The 20,062-nt window shown below is 45.1% G+C and overlaps 1 protein-coding gene across 1 annotated transcript in view; it reads right to left on the bottom strand.

Moving 5' to 3' along the window:
- Positions 1-20,062, bottom strand: part of unc13ba (unc-13 homolog Ba (C. elegans)) — a 516,655-nt gene that overhangs the window by 472,098 nt on the left and 24,495 nt on the right. The window contains exon 2 of the mRNA XM_084308024.1: positions 2,695-2,724. Coding sequence (XP_084164150.1) covers positions 2,695-2,724 — 30 coding nt within the window. The remainder of the gene's footprint in view (positions 1-2,694; positions 2,725-20,062) is intronic.

The raw sequence follows: 20,062 nt of genomic DNA, 5'->3' as shown, positions 1-20,062 counted from the left end.
GCAATGAATGAATTTACTGCGATAGCCTGTGTGGGAAAAAAAGATTTGAGTGTGAAGTGAATCTGGGTCACGCTATTCTACTTGGTAGTTGTAGTCTATCGTGCGATTAAATACCATGTCCCCGTCTGGTAGAGTCCATACATCCAACACCAAATCCCATAATTCCTAGCGAACAATTGAATCGAAACTGAATGTGAACTTCCTTTCAATAAGTTTAAGCCGCTAATTTTGCTCTGCAAGAAAAACGGAGCAGATATCAGTCCATCTTATGACAACCACGTCCGATGTGGACAGATGATAAGAGACCATAGCCGATTAAATTAAGTCGGATCTGGCAGTGATGATTGACGGGGACACACTTCTAACGTTCAGTTCAGCCATGCATTATGTGAGTAGTAGCCCACTATTAGGACGTGAAATACTGTCTACTTAAATTTCCCTCCGGGGATCAATAAAGTATCAACCTATCTATATAATAATGAGCCAATATGCAAATAAGATAATAACTTACTGCTGGTAAAATCACTGTTTATTTCTCGTTTTGCATAGTATTACATTCCACTTCTATAAACAATCAAAGTCCTACCGTAAGAGCCTCATACGGGTCAATTAAAGCTTTTTGATTCGAGTCTTTCCTTCGAGCTAAGTTGAACTGAACATTTCACTGTCAAAAGCGCAAACTTAAACAAGGTTGCGTCGCAACACGGTTTTCAAAATAAAGGTCACATATACAAATACCGTAGTAGGCCTCTCAATTCTTATAAAAAAAAAAAGTCCCGGATATACATAAAACATTAATTGGCATAGATCTCTATAAATGTAAAAGACTCACTTCTTCAACCATTATCTGAAATGATAAAAAAAAAAAAAAAATCTAACCGTGACTAACCTTACTGTCATTCACTTATCCTAATAAACTAACCTACACTGTAACACGCAACACTTTGATGAACATTGTTACTCAGCTGATAGAGTTGTACCCTTCTTGCTGTCTTGTCGTACAGAACTTGTAAGTCGCTTTGGATAAAAGCGTCAGCTAAATGACTAAATGTAAGTGTGTGTGTGTGTGTGTGTGTGTGTGTGTGTGTGTGTGTGTGTGTGTGTGTGTGTGTGTGTGTAGGTGTGTGTGTAGGTGTGTGTGTGTGCGCGCACCTTGTAGAATTCCACACATAAGAAAGAAAGATACTGGGATGAATAAACAAAATAGGAAATAAAATGTAGAAATGCATGCAATACATAAATAAATATGAATCTCCATATATGAAATAGAACATTTAGATAAGGTGCTACTGAGATGTTTTGGTGAGTTCTTTGTTTTTTTGTGGAAGTTGCCCTTCTTAAAAATGCATGAACATTCACTGATAATTGGTCTGTAGTGGAGTCTACAAGGTCTACATTGCCGGACCATGTAGAATCCGGACCTTGTAGACTGACATAATTCTGTGCATAGTTTAGTCTACACAGGCCATATTTCAAATAATCAAAATCTTACTTCATTCATCTTAAACATTCTTGATTTGGGGGATTGGTAGTTCCCATGAAATCTGAAGTTGTTCAAACGACAACAGCGATCCACCTTGAATTAAATTACACAGCCGAGTGAAACCTTGTTGGATGCGTCAGTCACGAAAGGGGCTACTTAATTAATTAATCCAACCCACTTTATTTATAGAGCACATTTAAAAACAACAACGTTTACGAAAGTGCTGTACAAGTCCCACAACACAAGAAAAAAAAAAAAAAAAAAATCGAAGCTTCGAATTAAAATCGAAGCTCGGCCCCGAAGCTTCGATTGCCAAAAAAAGCTTCGAAGGTCAGCCCTACCACACTGTCTTCTTCACTTGCAATCAAGACATAATTGATTGGGAACAACATTTGGGTACAAGGACCTTCATCATGTTATCTCGGGTCGTTGTACCCAAATGCTCCCATTAAATATTTAGAAAACAGAAAGTGAAGAGTTCAGGAGTGACCAATCGAAAGTCCCAAATCTTGCCTCAAACCACACCTGTCCAATCACAAACCTAGGACCCCCCCCCCGGGGCGACCAATGATGAATCGGCCTGTCACAGTCTCTTCAAGACACTGAGGGATTTGTCTCCTTCTTGCCTTTCATCTTCAGATGACACATTGTAATTTCTTGGCTAGCAGGTGGCCTTTTGTCTATGATTATCTATTGATTCTCTCTCTCAGGGAGAGAGGTACTGTACTGCACCATGTTGGTTTTGCACCATACCTTCTACACCAACACACTACACCATACAAAGGGAGCATAGATGTGGTGGTGGTTATGTTTGTACAGTGTTAAAGATCCCCTCCAGATGTATTTTAAACTGTTATTTATTATTTACCAGCTATTGGTGTCAAGTTACCACATATTGGCCGGTGATTGGTTCGACCCGTTAGTGACATCACACACGTGCAACTCAGAGTTCAGGCGAGTACAGAGAAGCTCCCCCTCTCCAGGGGAAGGATGTGGAAAAGGTCTGGTGACAAGTTCTGCACAAATAACAATCAGTATAGTCATGCCTCCCCCCAGGGCACCACCCTGCTCTTATTGGATTAAGTCCTTGAGTGCCCTTTTCAGATTGAGAAATTGAGATGTAACTTGTTGGCATCTACTTCCTGTCTTAAGGGGTGCCCTAGAAAGACACATTCAACACACAGAAAAACCACACAGTCTACTTCTCTTACCTGAAGGACCATGAAGTTTAGCTTTCTTCACTGAAAGAGACAAAGACAAAGAGGACAAAGGTTAGTCTCAAATTTACACAAACCAATGCCGTGTGTCAATGTTTCAATGTGAATTGTCTGGAGCAAGGTTTTGAGATTTTGATCAACCTAATAAACAGAAGTGAGTATGTACAATTGATGGGTAGGAAACTAGGAGACCTAACCCCAGAACACAGATAGTCGATTTGTGTTGAGCATCGGAACAGTATTCTACAGTATTTTTTGCTTAGTTCAGTGCTTGGAGAGATGGACATATTTCAGTTTTAATAAGGTACCTTGATTTAAGTTGGTGCTGCTGCCATGGTAAAAGGTATGTATCGACATGGTAGCCTACCACTTTTGTACGTAAATGGTTCCCAAACTTTTTTGGCCATGCACCCCCCGTCACCTCCCGACCTAGCTGACGCACCCCCCAATGCCCAACATAAAAAAGACAACAGAGTCTATTCATAGGCGCACTAAAGGCATCAGGTTTAATCCAATAAGAAGTTGAACACATACCAAAGTGCAGTAGGCCTATGACAAACAAATAAAATACTTCACCACATGAAAAGAACAAAATGAGAATTACATGCATAGACTCAGAAACAGATTGGCCAAAAAACGAAGCGCATTTTCATGGATTTTCAAGTGCAGTGTAATTTCTAATAAAAAAAAAGATTTTTAATCTGTTTAAACCAATGGGGGTTTGGCTACACTAATATTATACATAAGACGTCACCATCACTTTCATACCAACCGTGCCCTTATTGGATTGTTGATGAAACTGATAAGTTATATTCATTAAAGAAAGTTAATTTAATAAAAGAAAAAGACAAATTGAATCAGATTAATCACTTTATAAAGAATGAGGATTTAATAAAAAAATTATAATAATTGAAGTAAAAAAAAAATGTATAGACATTCAAAGCTTCGTTCGAATACTTCAATCGAAGCTTCGAATGTTAAAAAATGACATTCGGTACAGCCCTAACAACAGGTAGGTCCGACCACGCATTGTGATTGGTCGAGAGCGTTCTATGCGTTCCATGATACACTCACGGTTAAATCACCATGAATATACCACTGCGCTGGCTTTAGAATGTTGTAGAAAGTTTCAACTGCCATTCATCAAATGGGAACTGTCTACTCCGCGGACAACGTTACATTTGATTTGACGTACCTGTAGGTGGGAGCTATTTGATTGTTTTGTGTTATGTCTGTAGTTGGTTAAGTTCATCACTGGGTGGCAGCGCGGAGCGCATGGGTTTTTGGATATGGGCACAGGTGTAGGCTATTGCACAATCAAGGTATGGGTGACGGAAAGGTCTCACGGTTTTTACCACATGCACCCTCGCTCGTTTCACTATCATAATGTCAATTTATATTTTCTATTGTTTTGCTCAGCAACCATGTATTTATGTTAATTACTTGAATTAAATGGGAACTTCACCCAATGGCAAGTGACAACGACTAGACATTACTTTTATCATTAATTGCGCGTCAAAGGTGAGGATTTCCCGCACCCAGCCGAGCGCCTACCAGGACATCAGGATAGTCACTACAGTACCCTGTTAACTACACAAATCTATAGAGGAGTCTAAGGAGAAGAGTGCAGTAATGTGCCCCCACAAGTGCGTCCACTCCGCCAGCATCACAGACTGCTGGAGAGACGTGGCAGAGACGGCGCACAGCTGTTCTGCAGGTGGAGAATAGACCCCCCTATATGCTGCGCGCAACCCCCATCCCTCCCTCCCTGGTTCTCGTGTATTATTGCTTAATTAAAGGTGCTTTAGATAACATTTGAGCAGTATGCGGATCAATAGCATTCTATAGCAGCAGGACAGTATGCTCATCAATAGCATTCTATAGCAGCAGGACAGTATGCTCATCAATAGCATTCTATAGCAGCAGGACAGTATGCTCATCAATAACATTCTATAGCAAGGCGGTATACTAATCAATAGCATTCTATAGCAGCAGGACAGTATGCTCATCAAGAGCTGCCGCGGTTACCGCCGCGGTATCGCTGTTACATCACACCCACCGCAGAGTTAAGTTGAATACCGCATCACCGCTAAAAACCTAAACCTAAAAGTGCACTTTCTTCAACCTCGAACCTAAATTCCTTAGCAGCCTGTGTTACCAAGTAAACAAATCACGGAACGATAGCCACGTTAGTTAGCCAGCATCAGCCAGGTCCCGACGTTAGCTCTCAGAATGTTAGCCATGTTAGTTAGCCAGCATCAGCCAGGTCCCGACGTTAGCTCTCAGAACGTTAGCCACGTTAGTTAGCCAGCATCAGCCAGGTCCCGACGTTAGCTCTCAGAACGTTAGCCACGTTAGTTAGCCAGCATCAGCCAGGTCCCGACGTTAGCTCTCAGAACGTTAGCCACGTTAGTTAGCCAGAATCAGCCAGGTCCCGACGTTATCTCTCAGAACGTTAGCCACGTTAGTTAGCCAGCATCAGCCAGGTCCCGACGTTAGCTCTCAGAACGTTAGCCACGTTAGTTAGCCAGCACCAGCCAGGTCCCGACGTTAGCTCTCAGAACGTTAGCCACGTTAGTTAGCCAGCATCAGTCAGGTCCCGACGTTAGCTCTCAGAACGTTAGCTACGTTAGTTAGCCAGCATCAGCCAGGTCCCGACGTTAGCTCTCAGAACGTTAGCCACGTTAGTTAGCCCAGCACCAGCCAGGTCCCGACGTTAGCCACCCCGCGCTCAGGTTTTATGGTTCTCCTTAAGTCGGGCTCGCCCGGTCTTCCCTGGCCCCGGCCCACCCAACCATTTCGGGAGGGATCCGGACACCGGTCGGGACAGAGCCCTGGGGACTACAGGTATTCACTCTTGGTCGACGGGAAGGGGAGAGAGGCGCGCGCCTCAGCTTAAGCTCTGAGCTTTTTTGTGTTTCATCCTTGGCAGTATATCCTGACTGTGCTCTTCTGTCACATGTTTATTTTTATATTGTCAAATAAAGTCATTCACTAGTCTGGGGGAGGGGAGGGGGGGTCTGGCCGCCTGTATCAGTTCCGCAACAGTTTCCATTTCCGGGGTAGGCCTGATTGGCCGCGACAGGCACGTGACCCGCCGCGGCCACGCCCCGCGGCAGCCCCAGGACGCGGCAACGCGAGGCTGCTGTGTTTCACCGCCGCTTTCCGCCTTCAACGCCGCAGCAGCAAATTGTCATCACTTTCCCCACTGAGTTACCATACGCTATACAATATACTATGCAATGTACTAATATACAATACGGCTCACTTTTCCCACTTCAATGACAGAGCCGCTGTTTAATAATATTGTCGCGGCGGAGCTCCGTCGCGGCAGCATTATGTAGCAGTAATCCCCCCTTTTTTACCATCGACAACTAGCTCAACTGCCAGCGCTGCCTTGCTGTGGATCCTGCGGTCCGTTGGTGACAAGTTCGATTCCCTTAATTTTTTTTTAACGTGCATTCTTTCGGCGGTTAAGTTTAGGCATGTTAACTTTAAGCATTGTTTCGGAGTTGCAGTGCAAATGCTTCTTACTGTTGCGCTCCAGAGACTGTTACTGTACCATACAATATACAATGCAATGTACCAATATACAATACGCTATAGTGCAAAGCAGAAATGGGATGAGGTACAATTTACAGTAAGGTGTATGCGTTGCAGTGCAAATGCTTCTTACTGTTGCGCTCCAGAGACTGTTACTGTACCATACAATATACAATGCTTAAAGTTAACATGCCTAAACTTAACCGGCGAAAGAATGCATGTTAAAAAAAAAATAAAAAAAGTTTAAGGGAATCGAACTTGTCACCAACGGATCGCAGGATCCACAGCAAGGCAGCGCTGCCAGTTGAGCTAGTTGTCGATGGTAAAAAAAGGGGGATTACTACTACATAATGCTGCCGCGACGGAGCTCCGCCGCGACAATATTATTAAACAGCGGCTTTGTCATTGAAGTGGGAAAAGTGAGCCGTATTGTATATTAGTACATTGCATAGTATATTGTATAGCGTATGGTAACTCAGTGGGGAAAGTGATGACAATTTGCTAAAGCGGCGGTGAAACACAGCAGCCTCGCGTTGCCGCGTCCTGGGGCTGCCGCGGGGCGTGGCCGCGGCGGGTCACGTGCCTGTCGTGGCCAATCAGGCCTACCCCGGAAATGGAAACGGTTGCGGAACTGATACAGGCGGTCTGCCTTAGAGTTTTTTTTAGTTTTTGTTTATATTGATTTATTATTTTTCTTTCAGGGGGGGGGGGGGGGGGGGTTTATTTTGTATCTATTTTTCTGTAACTCGGGGAGGGGGGGGGCAGTTGGCAGCATTTTCTTTTGTATGGTTGTTGAACTGTTGAACTGATGCTGTGGTTACAGCACGGTTTGAATAGCTTCGCAAATTTGTGCGGTAAGGAAAAAATCAATACCGCGGCAGCCCTATTAAGCAGCAGGCTCTGGCCTGTCTTGGTAATACACAGGACAGTAGATCAGCCAATCCTTAGCCAGAGAGCCTTGGAGAGAGAGCGTATTAGTTGTGCAGGTGTGCCAGCTTTAAACCTTGTAGAAAGCAGATGAGGGTTGCCAGCCCTTATTATGGGTCTATGGCTTATTGTGAGCCTGGACACCTCTGTGTCTGGAAGGAAGGACAGTCTATAAAAGAGATTATATTGGTGTGATATTAACAGCTGCTTCACACAAAAACATAACACAGTACTTCAAATTGCACTGTCAAAGTGCCTGCCGTGTGTCGCTCTGCACAGCCTGCCACGTGTGTCACTCTACACAGCATGCCACGTGTGTCGCTCTGCACAGCATGCCACGTGTGTCACTCTACACAGCCTGCCACGTGTGTCGCTCTGCACAGCCTGCCACGTGTGTCGCTCTACACAGCCTGCCACGTGTGTCGCTCTACACAGCCTGCCACGTGTGTCGCTCTGCACAGCCTGCCACGTGTGTCACTCTGCACAGCCTGCCACGTGTGTCGCTCTGCACAGCCTGCCACGTGTGTCGCTCTACACAGCCTGCCACGTGTGTGTCACTCTACACAGCCTGCCACGTGTGTCGCTCTACACAGCCTGCCACGTGTGTCGCTCTACACAGCCTGCCACGTGTGTCGCTCTACACAGCCTGCCACGTGTGTCGCTCTACACAGCCTGCCACGTGTGTCGCTTTGCACAGCCTGCCACGTGTGTCACTCTACACAGCCTGCCACGTGTGTCGCTCTACACAGCCTGCCACGTGTGTCGCTTTGCACAGCCTGCCACGTGTGTGTCACTCTGCACAGCCTGCCACGTGTGTCACTCTGCACAGCCTGCCACGTGTGTCGCTCTGCACAGCCTGCCACGTGTGTCGCTCTACACAGCCTGCCACGTGTGTCGCTCTGCACAGCCTGCCACGTGTGTCACTCTACACAGCCTGCCACGTGTGTCGCTCTACACAGCCTGCCACGTGTGTCGCTCTACACAGCCTGCCACGTGTGTGTCGCTCTGCACAGCCTGCCACGTGTGTGTCGCTCTGCACAGCCTGCCACGTGTGTCACTCTGCACAGCCTGCCACGTGTGTCGCTCTGCACAGCCTGCCACGTGTGTCGCTCTACACAGCCTGCCACGTGTGTCGCTCTGCACAGCCTGCCACGTGTGTCACTCTACACAGCCTGCCACGTGTGTCGCTCTACACAGCCTGCCACGTGTGTCGCTCTACACAGCCTGCCACGTGTGTCACTCTACACAGCCTGCCACGTGTGTGTCGCTCTACACAGCCTGCCACGTGTGTCACTCTGCACAGCCTGCCACGTGTGTGTCGCTCTACACAGCCTGCCACGTGTGTCACTCTGCACAGCCTGCCACGTGTGTCGTACTGCACAGCCTGCCACGTGTGTCACTCTGCACAGCCTGCCACGTGTGTCTCTCTGCACAGCCTGCCGTGTGTCGCTCTGCACAGCCTGCCACGTGTGTCACTCTGCACAGCCTGCCACGTGTGTCGCTCTGCACAGCCTGCCACGTGTGTCACTCTGCACAGCCTGCCACGTGTGTCTCTCTGCACAGCCTGCCACGTGTGTCTCTCTGCACAGCCTGCCGCGTGTGTCGTACTGCACAACTCTGCACAGCCTGCCGTGTGTCGCTCTGCACAGCCTGCCACGTGTGTCAGTCTGCACACCCTTCTACGTGTGTCGCTTTGCACAGCCTGCCGTGAGAGAGAGAGAGAGAGAGAGAGAGAGAAAGAGGTATATACCCATATGCAAGAGGAAGATCTTGTGTACTAAACTAGTGATTAGGATGGTTTTGAATTATACATTGTCCAACTATCTAAATCTCATCCCGATTCTGAAAAAGAAAAGTTTAAAGTACCGTTGGTTGGCCAAGCTGTTAATTACACCTTGCTCCGCTCAGAACAGTATGAACAAGGTTTAATTAGTCTCCGATACTCGATACATACTCGGCTACACTACATTAACCACATCATCACCTGCTATAGCTGCAGAAAATGAGGAAAACAGCGTCAGCGGGGAGGTGCCAAAGCATACGTCTCATCTCACTGAGCGCAGCTCAGAACGGAGCTCTCGACACAGGCCTGCTGAGTGGAGACACAGGCCACGTTAGTCACTGATGCATTCTCTGGTCCCGAGCCTTCAGATACCATCACGATGGTTTCAACCGGAAAAAATTTGCCGTAAGGTCTGGATTCTTACATATCTCGATGTGATTTATCAAGAAATATCAACAGCTAGAATTTTGGGTCTCAATGAATCCAAAATGGCAATGTGGTTAGAAGTGGTGGAGAGAATAAAAGCCAGCATATAATGGTAGTGTCTGGTTAGGAACAAATTATAATGGTTGGATTATCCAATGGGGGGTCCGGGAGAGGGGGGTACGAGCTGGAGCATATGTGTATTTGTATATCCTATTGTGTGTTGTCATGTTTGTTTATGTGTTTGTTTAAAAAATAATAAAAAAATAAAATACAAAAAAAAAGATGCTCACAAAGGGCTGTGAAACTGAAAAGCAATGAAACCCCGGACATTTCCATGAATTTATAACCCCCACCCGGACAGGGCGTGAAAAGAGGACATGTCCGGGCAAAAGAGGACGTTTGGTCACCCTATCTTATTGTAGTGTTAATAATAATTAACACATAGTAATATGTGTTTTATTACACGTATACATGTACATACATACCAACTATTCGCCTGTTTTATTCTCCACCCATCGATCAATCATCCATAGCAACACTATATCATCATCACCGACATCCAAGTTGGGGGGATCCCCCTTTGAACGGCCCTTCTAAGGTTTCCCTCCTCTACGTCGCCTTGATGCTTTTTTCCTATTGCTAGGTTTTTAGTGAGTTTTTCCTTACTGGGGAATGTCTGGGAGTGTTGCTTATTTGGATTTTATGGTGGATTTTGTTCTTGGTTTATTGTGATGTTTCTTCTTGACTTGCTTAAAGAAGACTTGTCCGGCCCATTTCGGGCTTTACAAATACATTTGATTTCATTTGATTTGATATTCAGGAACATAACAGTAACATCTGGCTGACACCTGTCATGATGATCCACCGCACAGTCAATCATTCGTAGTGTTCTCATGTTTTTCTATACAATATGGCACAATGCCACAGCTCATGGGTTGTTGTGTAATGATGACCGCCTGCTGGCTGAGTGCAATTACCTGTTGTTTGTGAGCCGAGATGCCTGTGACTGAACACTGAAGTGTGTACTGAACAATCCCCCCCCCCCCCCCTCCCCCTATTGCCACCACATCTACATCTACTTCACTGTACTTGTATGTGCAATATGACAGATGTTGGGACATGAGCAATAATGGTATTCGTTAATGTGCAATATTTTTCGCCGATGTGCAATATTTTTTTTCGACTGTGATGGTTTTTGCAATGCTTTTTTTAAACCTTTTTAATGTTCCTGTGAATAAGTGCATAATTTATGCAGCAGAGGGTATGAGTGGGTACATGAATGTGTGTCAGTGGGTATGGGTACAATAAATGTATGTATGGTAGTGTGTCTATGGGTACATCATGGATGTGTTGTGTGGTAGAGTGGGTATGTAGGTATCGTTATTTTCGGTGCTGCACGGACCAATCTCGTTGTACTGTATTGTTTTTTTTTGTATTTTATTTTTTTATTATTTTTTAAACAAACACATAAACAAACATGACAACACACGATTAGATATACAAGCATTGTAAAACAGTGTACATCAGTTAACTCACCGTTTGGATAAATGTCTTATACAAGATATACCCCTAATGCCTGCTATCTATTCCCCTACACACAGGGCACGAAATAAACTTTTTGACTCACTGGCCAGTGGCGGGTAGATGGGAAAATTCTACCCGACAAGCATATTTCTTACCGGCCAAAAGAAATATGCATTTTTGTGTCACATATATAAATTCTTTCAGTACATTTCAAGTAGATAAGCTATTACGTTGAAGAATAGACACTTAAAGAGGCCAGAGTTAAATTTGTACTCTCTCTCTCTGAAGTGACTTCTCGCTATCTGCAAACAGCTCCACTGTCTGTGTGTATACTTAGTAGCCTCCAGATGCAGCCAGGATTCTCCGGCGCTGCAGGTGGACCCTATTGGTATACTGTGCTTTGGTCAAATCACAATCAGCATGCCCTCAGCTCGAATATGCATTGAATCAATGTTATAAGACATTGATATCAGGAGCTATCTGTAGCTACTGCTAGCCGGCTAGATAACATTAAGACAACGCCTCAGTGAACTATTTAGTTTACTGGGACATATAGAGCTAACGTGAGCTAACGTTGCCTACCGAGCGAACGGAGGTATCATGCACTCGACTATTGCTGGAGCATTTGTTGATATCAGCAGCTATCAGTAGCTAGCCAGCTAGATACCGTTAGACAATGCCTCATGTATTAAACTAAAAGTGAATAGTTGACTGGGTCATTGTTTAAACAGTAACGTTAGCTCACAGAGGTCCGCACTAGACTAGAGCAGACTGCCCGAGGCAATAGGAGCCTCTGTGTTGATGCGCGCAGAAGCACGGACTGGGGCGGATATGACTCGTTGCCACTTTTCTTTTCAAAATAAGAGTATCATATGAACCGAACGTTGCTAACTGCCGGAGCCATCGATATTATGACTGGAGCTGCGCTTGGGGCGGAAATGAGACCCGCACAGGATTTTCAAAATAAGAGTATCGATATGAACTACACGCCAGGTGGCGGGCAGACCTCTCAGTGTCACTCGCCAAACCGAAAATCTGCCCGCCAATGGCGGGTGGCGGGCTCCAATTTCGTGCCCTGCCTACACACATATGCTCTTGCTCGCACCCCCCGCCCTGGACCCCCCAATGGATAATCCATCCATTATCCTTCGCTCCTAACCAGACACTACCATTAAATGCTAGCTTTTATTCTCTCCACCACTTCTAACCACATTGTCAATTTGGATTCATTGAGACCCAAAATTCTTGCTGTAGATATTTCTAGATAAATCACATCGAGATATGTAAGAGTCCAGACCTTTCGGCACATTTTTTCCGGTTGAAACCATCGTGATGCTATAAATTTTTTAGCCACTGTAATACCAGATAAAACCAATCTCTTTTGCTGTACTGTACTGTATTGTGCAATGACAATAAAGCTTTCTACTTCTACTTCTACTGTTGGTCCGGGGGGTTGTGGAAATGTGGTATTTTGGGGAGGGCTTGGGGGAGGTAGCTTACTGTTTCTAGTATGCTATCTGGTACTGTTTATGTTATCCTCCTTATGTGTAAGTATTTTTTTATTTCATTTGTATTATTTTATTATAAAAAATATCATATTATCATTTCCTTTTTGTCTTGGTTTGTTTGTTTGTTCTTTGTCTTCTACACTCCAATTGGGCTTAAATAAGAATAAAGATTGGATCATAAAATAATTAATAAAAAATATATGAAGTTAATACATTTTAAATGTACATTTTTTTTTTATGTAAATAAATGGTGAATGGTACATTTATACAACAGCTTTTATCCAACATTTTCCTCACATTTGACCCATTCATTCACACATTCACACACTGACGGCGGAGGCGACCATGCAAGGTGCCAACCTGCTCATCGGGAGCAATTAGGGGTTACGTAAGTGTCTTGCTCAAGGACACCTCGACATGCTGCCCGGGAGGAGCGGGAATCGAACCAGGAACCTCCGGATAACCAGACGACTGCTCTACCTACCGAGCACTGATCCCCTTTGGGGCCGGTCTGTGTGTTCCGTGTGTTCTGTGTGTTCTATGTGTTGGCAATGGTTATGATGTACCATGCGCCTCTCGGGCGAGAACGTGACAAAGTACACGTATCTATAAGCAGGAGACAAAGGCAGATGTAGTCTACAGGCAAGTCGAGACGTCGCCTGTTCCAGCTCAAGCCTCAGTCTACCCACGGCAAACATCCGCCCATCATTTCAAACCCACCGCAATAGTGTTGGACGTCAACTCGAAGGTTCAACTGAAAATAAATCAGCACGCAGTGGGCATGGTCCGGTCATAGCCAATAGGAGGGCTCATTGGGTCAGAGTCAGTAAAGCAGGGCAGAGATATGGGACACGTGCCGGTATGATTGAATGAGAGAACGCGTGTTGCTGGCGACCGGGGGTTTGGCTGGCTGGTGGGATAATCTCTCTGGGTTAATGCCTTAAGCAGGCCTGGATCTACCAGGTCCTGCTGTGTTGTGTCCGATGAGAGACAGGGTGTCTGCAGGTTTCAACAAAGACCAATTTCACGACCATACTAGCAAAAAAACCTAAAAGAAACATAGTGACACTGAACTGGCGGCTGGACTTGCGCGCCAATTTTAATTTTCACACGTGCCATTACAAGCTCTCACCAGACGCATCAAGCTACCAGTAGCCCCACAAAAAAACTAATTTAAATACAAAAGGTTTTCATATATTTCATATTATTTAATCTCTCGACAGCCGGGGCTGCCCCCCAAAGTACTTTTTGATAAGTATTTTTAATACCCTGCAGATGCCCTGAAGGAAAAGAGAAAGGTCCCTGTGTGGGAAATGAAGCATATCACATTCATGATACAGTAGGTGAGGAGAGCTGTGACACAGTGATGACCTTTGACCCTAAGGAGGGCGCCTACACAGCTCTCGCTCAATCCAGTGGGTAGATTAGTGAAGTTATTATTGGTCAGCGACTCAGTTGATGATGAGTCATACGTAGGATTAGCACCCGCTGTGTGAAATTACGTCACCGACCCACCTTCTCTATGATATATCTGCTTACACTCCAAAAGGAGAAATGCGGACATGTAAAATTAGAAACCATTTATTTCGACCATTGTTTTTTGGTGTCCAGCTGTAACTGCAAGCAGGTTAGTTACCTTGGAATAACGCTTTCCCATGAGTATCCCCATCCCCCAGTTGTCAATGTTGGATTTAATTCTTTTTCATAAAGAAGTGAACAATTATATTGGGCTGCTCATGAAAACAAAATATACTGGCAGCATCTACGAGATGTTGTCACTCAGAAAGGAAATGTGGACTTATTTTGCACATAATTTCACACACATGCAAAAAACTCTAAACAGTTTTACATCATTTCATTGAGCTATAATTAACACGACACAAGGATTCAATGTCCCCGATGACAGTGGTGGCCATATTCAAACTAATTTACTCTCAATAACTGTCAAAATAAAAGTGTGTGCAAAACTGATACAGTTTTTGGATGTGTGTGAGATTATGTGCAAAATAAATCTGCATTGTTTTTTGGTGAAGTGCCCCTTTAACCTCTTAACGTTCTGACGGCCCGCCTGCACACATCACGGCACATTTGCCCTGGTCTGTCGCTGCCACGCTGTGTTATTCTCCATCAACCAACACATCGGTTGAAAGCTAAACTGGGCGTTTGATTGACACCCTACTTGGCCTGTTACCCTAACCCTACTTGGCATGTTACATGACACCCTACTTGGCATGTTACATGACACCCTACTTGGCATGTTACATGACACCCTACTTGGCATGTTACATGACACCCTACTTGGCATGTTACATGACACCCTACTTGGCATGTTACATGACACCCTACTTGGCATGTTACATGACACCCTACTTGGCATGTTACATGACACCCTACTTGGCCTGTTACCCTAACCCTACTTGGCATGTTACATGACACCCTACTTGGCATGTTACATGACACCCTACTTGGCATGTTACATGACACCCTACTTGGCATGTTACATGACACCCTACTTGGCATGTTACATGACACCCTACTTGGCATGTTACATGACACCCTACTTGGCATGTTACATGACACCCTACTTGGCATGTTACATGACACCCTACTTGGCATGTTACATGACACCCTACTTGGCATGTTACATGACACCCTACTTGGCATGTTACATGACACCCTACTTGGCATGTTACATGACACCCTACTTGGCATGTTACATGACACCCTACTTGGCATGTTACATGACACCCTACTTGGCATGTTACATGACACCCTACTTGGCATGTTACATGACACCCTACTTGGCATGTTACATGACACCCTACTTGGCATGTTACATGACACCCTACTTGGCATGTTACATGACACCCTACTTGGCATGTTACATGACACCCTACTTGGCATGTTACATGACACCCTACTTGGCATGTTACATGACACCCTACTTGGCATGTTACATGACACCCTACTTGGCATGTTACATGACACCCTACTTGGCATGTTACATGACACCCTACTTGGCATGTTACATGACACCCTACTTGGCATGTTACATGACACCCTACTTGGCATGTTACATGACACCCTACTTGGCATGTTACATGCTTCCATTTTCAGGTTATAAAACCAAAGAGCCAACGAGCGTCAGACCACCTCCGGTTTCAATGTTACCCCTAACCCTAACCCATCTCCATGTTCTAAACAGGAATAATAGTCATCAGAATCTAACGTCACTCCCACTTGAAAGAAATGATTGAAGTCAACATTGTTACATATAATATACATCATATGCCGATGACATTATTCCTTATTATGGTGAGCTAAAATAAGGACCACTCAGCGGTCGTTCTGGTGGCAGTTTCCCGTCTCTTTTGAAGTGAAGCGGGGTCTGTGGGCTGAAGGCTTTGATGCCAAGGGTGGGGGGGGGGGGTTAAAATCTCAGGGGAAGAATCAAAGATGGCTTTTTGTGCTGCTCTCTGCACATAGTGCCCCTGGGACATAGGATATTGATGTTTTGGGACACACAGAATATCAGGTAAATGGCATTTTCCTGGTTAGGGTGAGGTTCAGGTTAGGTAAGGAGAAGGAGTGGGTAAGGTTAGAGTTAGGTAGGGGTGCACCGATGTATCGGTCGGGTATCGGTATCGGCCGATAAGTGCCTTGTTGACTGCAATCGGCCTATCGGCCGATAAGCTCGAATGTGCCGATGGCAATAGCCGATAAGTTCAGTAGCGTCCTGCACAAGGCGCCGCCCCCAGTCCCCCACACACACACAAGCTACTGCATCAAAGTTACTACTAAATATTCAACATTCTCTTTTGAGACTCCGCTTCAGACTCTTATCATTTGGCACTAAAAGCTAAACAGTCGCTCAGTGACTACGTTAACATGAGCTAGGTTAGCTAGCATGAGCTACCGGGAGAAGGAAGACTAACGTTACTGGTGAAAATGTGATTTAACTTGGAATACTCATTTGCCAACTTGCTGTACTTTGCTTGCAGGTCTGCAGCCATTATTGCTGGATTATGAATAGCCCCAACTTTAGCCAAGGTAACGTTATGGCTAAACCTTTAACATTAGTTAACGCTAGCTTTCGGTTAGCTGTTCAATGCTATTAATAACACAACCAAGCGAACCCATCACAGCTCCCCGTCAACACCCCTCTCTCGGGAAGATGGCATTTAAGAAAGTATCTGCTGTTAAAATGACACAAACATTCGTTTTGTGGCATTAACGTTATATAGTTCGTGTTACACGTTCAATAACATCAGCATATTATTTACCCGAAGATAGCAAGTAAGCAAGGCATTACTCCGTTCATAGCTCAGTTCCATTCCGTTGCTCATTCCGTACCCAACTACACATTCTGCAATCTGTTAATAAAGTTTTCAACCAGACAAATGTATAGAAAGGCTTTGTTTTATTATAACATTTGTTGCAGTAAAATCATTGTGTCTCGTTTGGTCATCCTGTCGAGCGCTGGTCGGCGGGCAGCTAACGTATTAGCTTGTTGTGGTTCTCGCAAGCAGATCAATGGCGGCATGCCCGGAAGTAGAAAATTAATAAACGCTTGCCGATTGGTGGTAAGAACAGCAGGAGGTGGTTGCTAGCGGTGTGACGTAATTGGCCGAATCGACTGTCAATCAATCAAAATGGTTCTTCTATTGCATTGGTTGAAAGCTCTGGTTGAGAGAATAGTATCCATCTGCAGGCCGCCAGACGATACTGGGAGGCGTCTATATTTATCCCAGCCGAGTGCGTCGCGTTTCTCCGATTGGCCATGTGACCGCGGCAGCGCGAGAGAGCGGCAGTGCGGAAATAGGCTGCATCCTCCACGTCAAGAAAGACAGACAGGCATTCTCTGTGACAAACCGTAACCTTAACCAACTCCGAAATAATGCCTAACCTTAACCCTAACCTTAACCAACTCCGAAAGAATGCCTAACCTTAACCCTAACTTAACCCTAACCTTAACCAACTCCGAAATAATGCCTAACCTTAACCCTCCCTAACCTTAACTTAACCCTAACCTTAACCAACTCCGAAATAATGCCTAACCTTAACCCTAACCTTAACTTAACCCTAACCTTAACCAACTCCGAAAGAATGCCTAAACTTAACCAGCGGAAGAATGCACGTTTATAGCGAGAGATGATAAACGTAAAAAAAAAAAAAAAAAAAAATGAAGTGATTCGAACTTGTGACCAACCGCACCGCAGGCTCCACAGCACAGCGGCGTACCAGTTGAGCTAAGTGTCGATGGAAAAAACATTGGGGATTACGGCTACATAATGCCGCAAGCTCTGCCGCTCCGCTCTGCGGCTGCCGCGGGGCGTGTCGCAGCCAATCAGGGAAAACGCGGAAGCACTCGGCAGCACTCTTCGGCTCCAATTAAAGAATAGGCTACTGGGAGAGGGATAGTGCTACATGGCATGGTGGAATTAATACCATAAACATATTTCTTGGTGTTTCCTTTTTTTAAGTAAGTAAAGAGGCCTACAAATACAAACATACACATACAAATATACAGTAGTTAAAAAAAAACAAAAAAAACAAAAAAATATATATATATTAAAAAAAATTACAAATACTTATTTTTTTCCACAAATATCGGTATCGGTATCGGACGATTGTGTTAGTTGAACAATCGGTATCGGTATCGGTGGCCAATTTTCATATCGGTGCATCCCTAGTTAGGTTCAGGTAGTGGTTAGAAAGGGTTTATGCTAAACGTAAGGCAAACGTCAGGCAAAACAACACTAGTACATCGTTAACATCTTACACCGATATTTGATATTTTCAAAATGAACACATTACATAATATCAGCTTACTAGGTAGATATTTTTCAAAAAACAACATTTAACCCTTTCACTACCCCACTACAGACGGTTAACCCTTTCACTACCACACTACAGAAGGTTAACCCTTTCACTACCACACTACAGACGGTTAACCTCTGATCCCCTAAACACTTGCGTGGACGTCCCTGTATCTCCCTTGCACCGCTGCCTACGTTAAAATTGCAATGACGATCTAATCCTGCCAGGTGGCAGTATCGCCTACCTTTTGAACTGGGATAGTTCAGTGTGGGGCCACTTTAGTGTGGGGAGTGTCTGCAAAAACTCTTCCCCCTCAGAGGGAATCAGTACAGAGCAATCGCTCTGAGATTTTATCGCCTCAATCCTATTGTTTCCCGTATAGACATATACACGAGTAATCGCGATCACGATGGGATCACTGGGATTATTCTTTTTGGAGTACCTTCTGGCTAAGGTAAGGTCTATTCTATGTCTATTTTACTGGACCTAAAACATGCTTTTGGTAACGATTGGGGCGTAATATACCTTTGATTTGGACGTATTTGGAGTTTCAGGCGAGCAACGCGAACGATTGGGGCGTAACGCGTCATATCTCGCAATCTAGGTAAAAAGACTGGATTATTTTGGAAAGGGGCGATGTATAGCGTGTAATAGCTCACAAACTAGAAATGAACTGGTTCATCAATGTTGGACTATAAACAATGCCTGTCAAATGAGCCATACTATTGTCTCCATAGCTATAATACAGAACACACGATGGGTCCGCAAACATCACTAAAATTGTCAATAACGCTGGCGCCATTGAGTAGAGATGAGAAGGGCTCGGTCCTAGGACCCCTTCTCTTCTCCCTCTACACTAAATCACTGGGTAACATTATCACGTCTCATGGCTTCTCATATCATTGTTATGCCGATGATACTCAACTCTTCCTCTCCTTCCCTCCCTCAGATATCCACGTCTCTGACCGGATCTCGGCCTGTCTGTCCGACATCTCCGCCTGGATGACGACCAACCACCTCAAACTGAACCTAAGCAAAACAGAATTGCTCCACCTGCCGGCCAAATCCTCCCCCCTGACCGACCTCTCCATCACAGTCGAGAATGCAGCTGTGACCGCGTCCCCGACCGCCAAGAACCTTGGTGTTGTCCTCGACGACCAGTTGAATTTCTCTGCTCACATCGCAGCGACAACCAGAACCTGCAGATTCCTCCTGAGCAACGTCAGAAGGATCCGCCCCTTCCTGACAAAAGAAGCCACCCAACTCCTCGTCCAATCAACAGTCATCTCCCGCCTCGACTACTGCAACGCACTGTTAGCTGGCCTCCCGGCCACTGCCACCAAGCCTCTTCAACTCATTCAGAACGCAGCAGCCCGCCTGATCTCAAACCTACCGAAGTCGGCCCATGTCACCCCACTTCTTAGGGACCTGCACTGGCTCCCCATTGCTGCACGTATCCGCTTCAAGGCCCTCGACCTAGCATACCGTGCGGTAAAGGGAACCGCTCCCGCCTACCTCCGGTCAATGGTTTCTAACTACACACCCTCAAGACCCCTACGCTCTGCATCTTCTGGCCGCTTCAGACCTACTCCTATCCAAGCTCTGGGAGGGTCATCAAAGAGAAGCCGCCTATTCTCAGTCCTTGCCCCACAATGGTGGAATGAACTACCCACCCCAGTTAGGACAGCCGAAACCCGTCCAATCTTTCGCCGTCGACTAAAGACGCACTTCTTCAACCATTATCTGAAATAAAAAATAAAAAATAAATATATCTAACCCTAACTAACCTTACTGTCATGCACTTGTCCTAATAAAGTTGTACCCTTCCTGA

Source organism: Notolepis coatsorum (assembly GCF_963971535.1).
Source record: "Notolepis coatsorum genome assembly, chromosome: 2".
NCBI classification, from domain to species: domain Eukaryota; kingdom Metazoa; phylum Chordata; class Actinopteri; order Aulopiformes; family Paralepididae; genus Notolepis; species Notolepis coatsorum.
The sequence above is the reverse complement of the archived record's forward strand: the minus strand, read 5'-3'. Positions and strand labels throughout refer to the sequence as shown.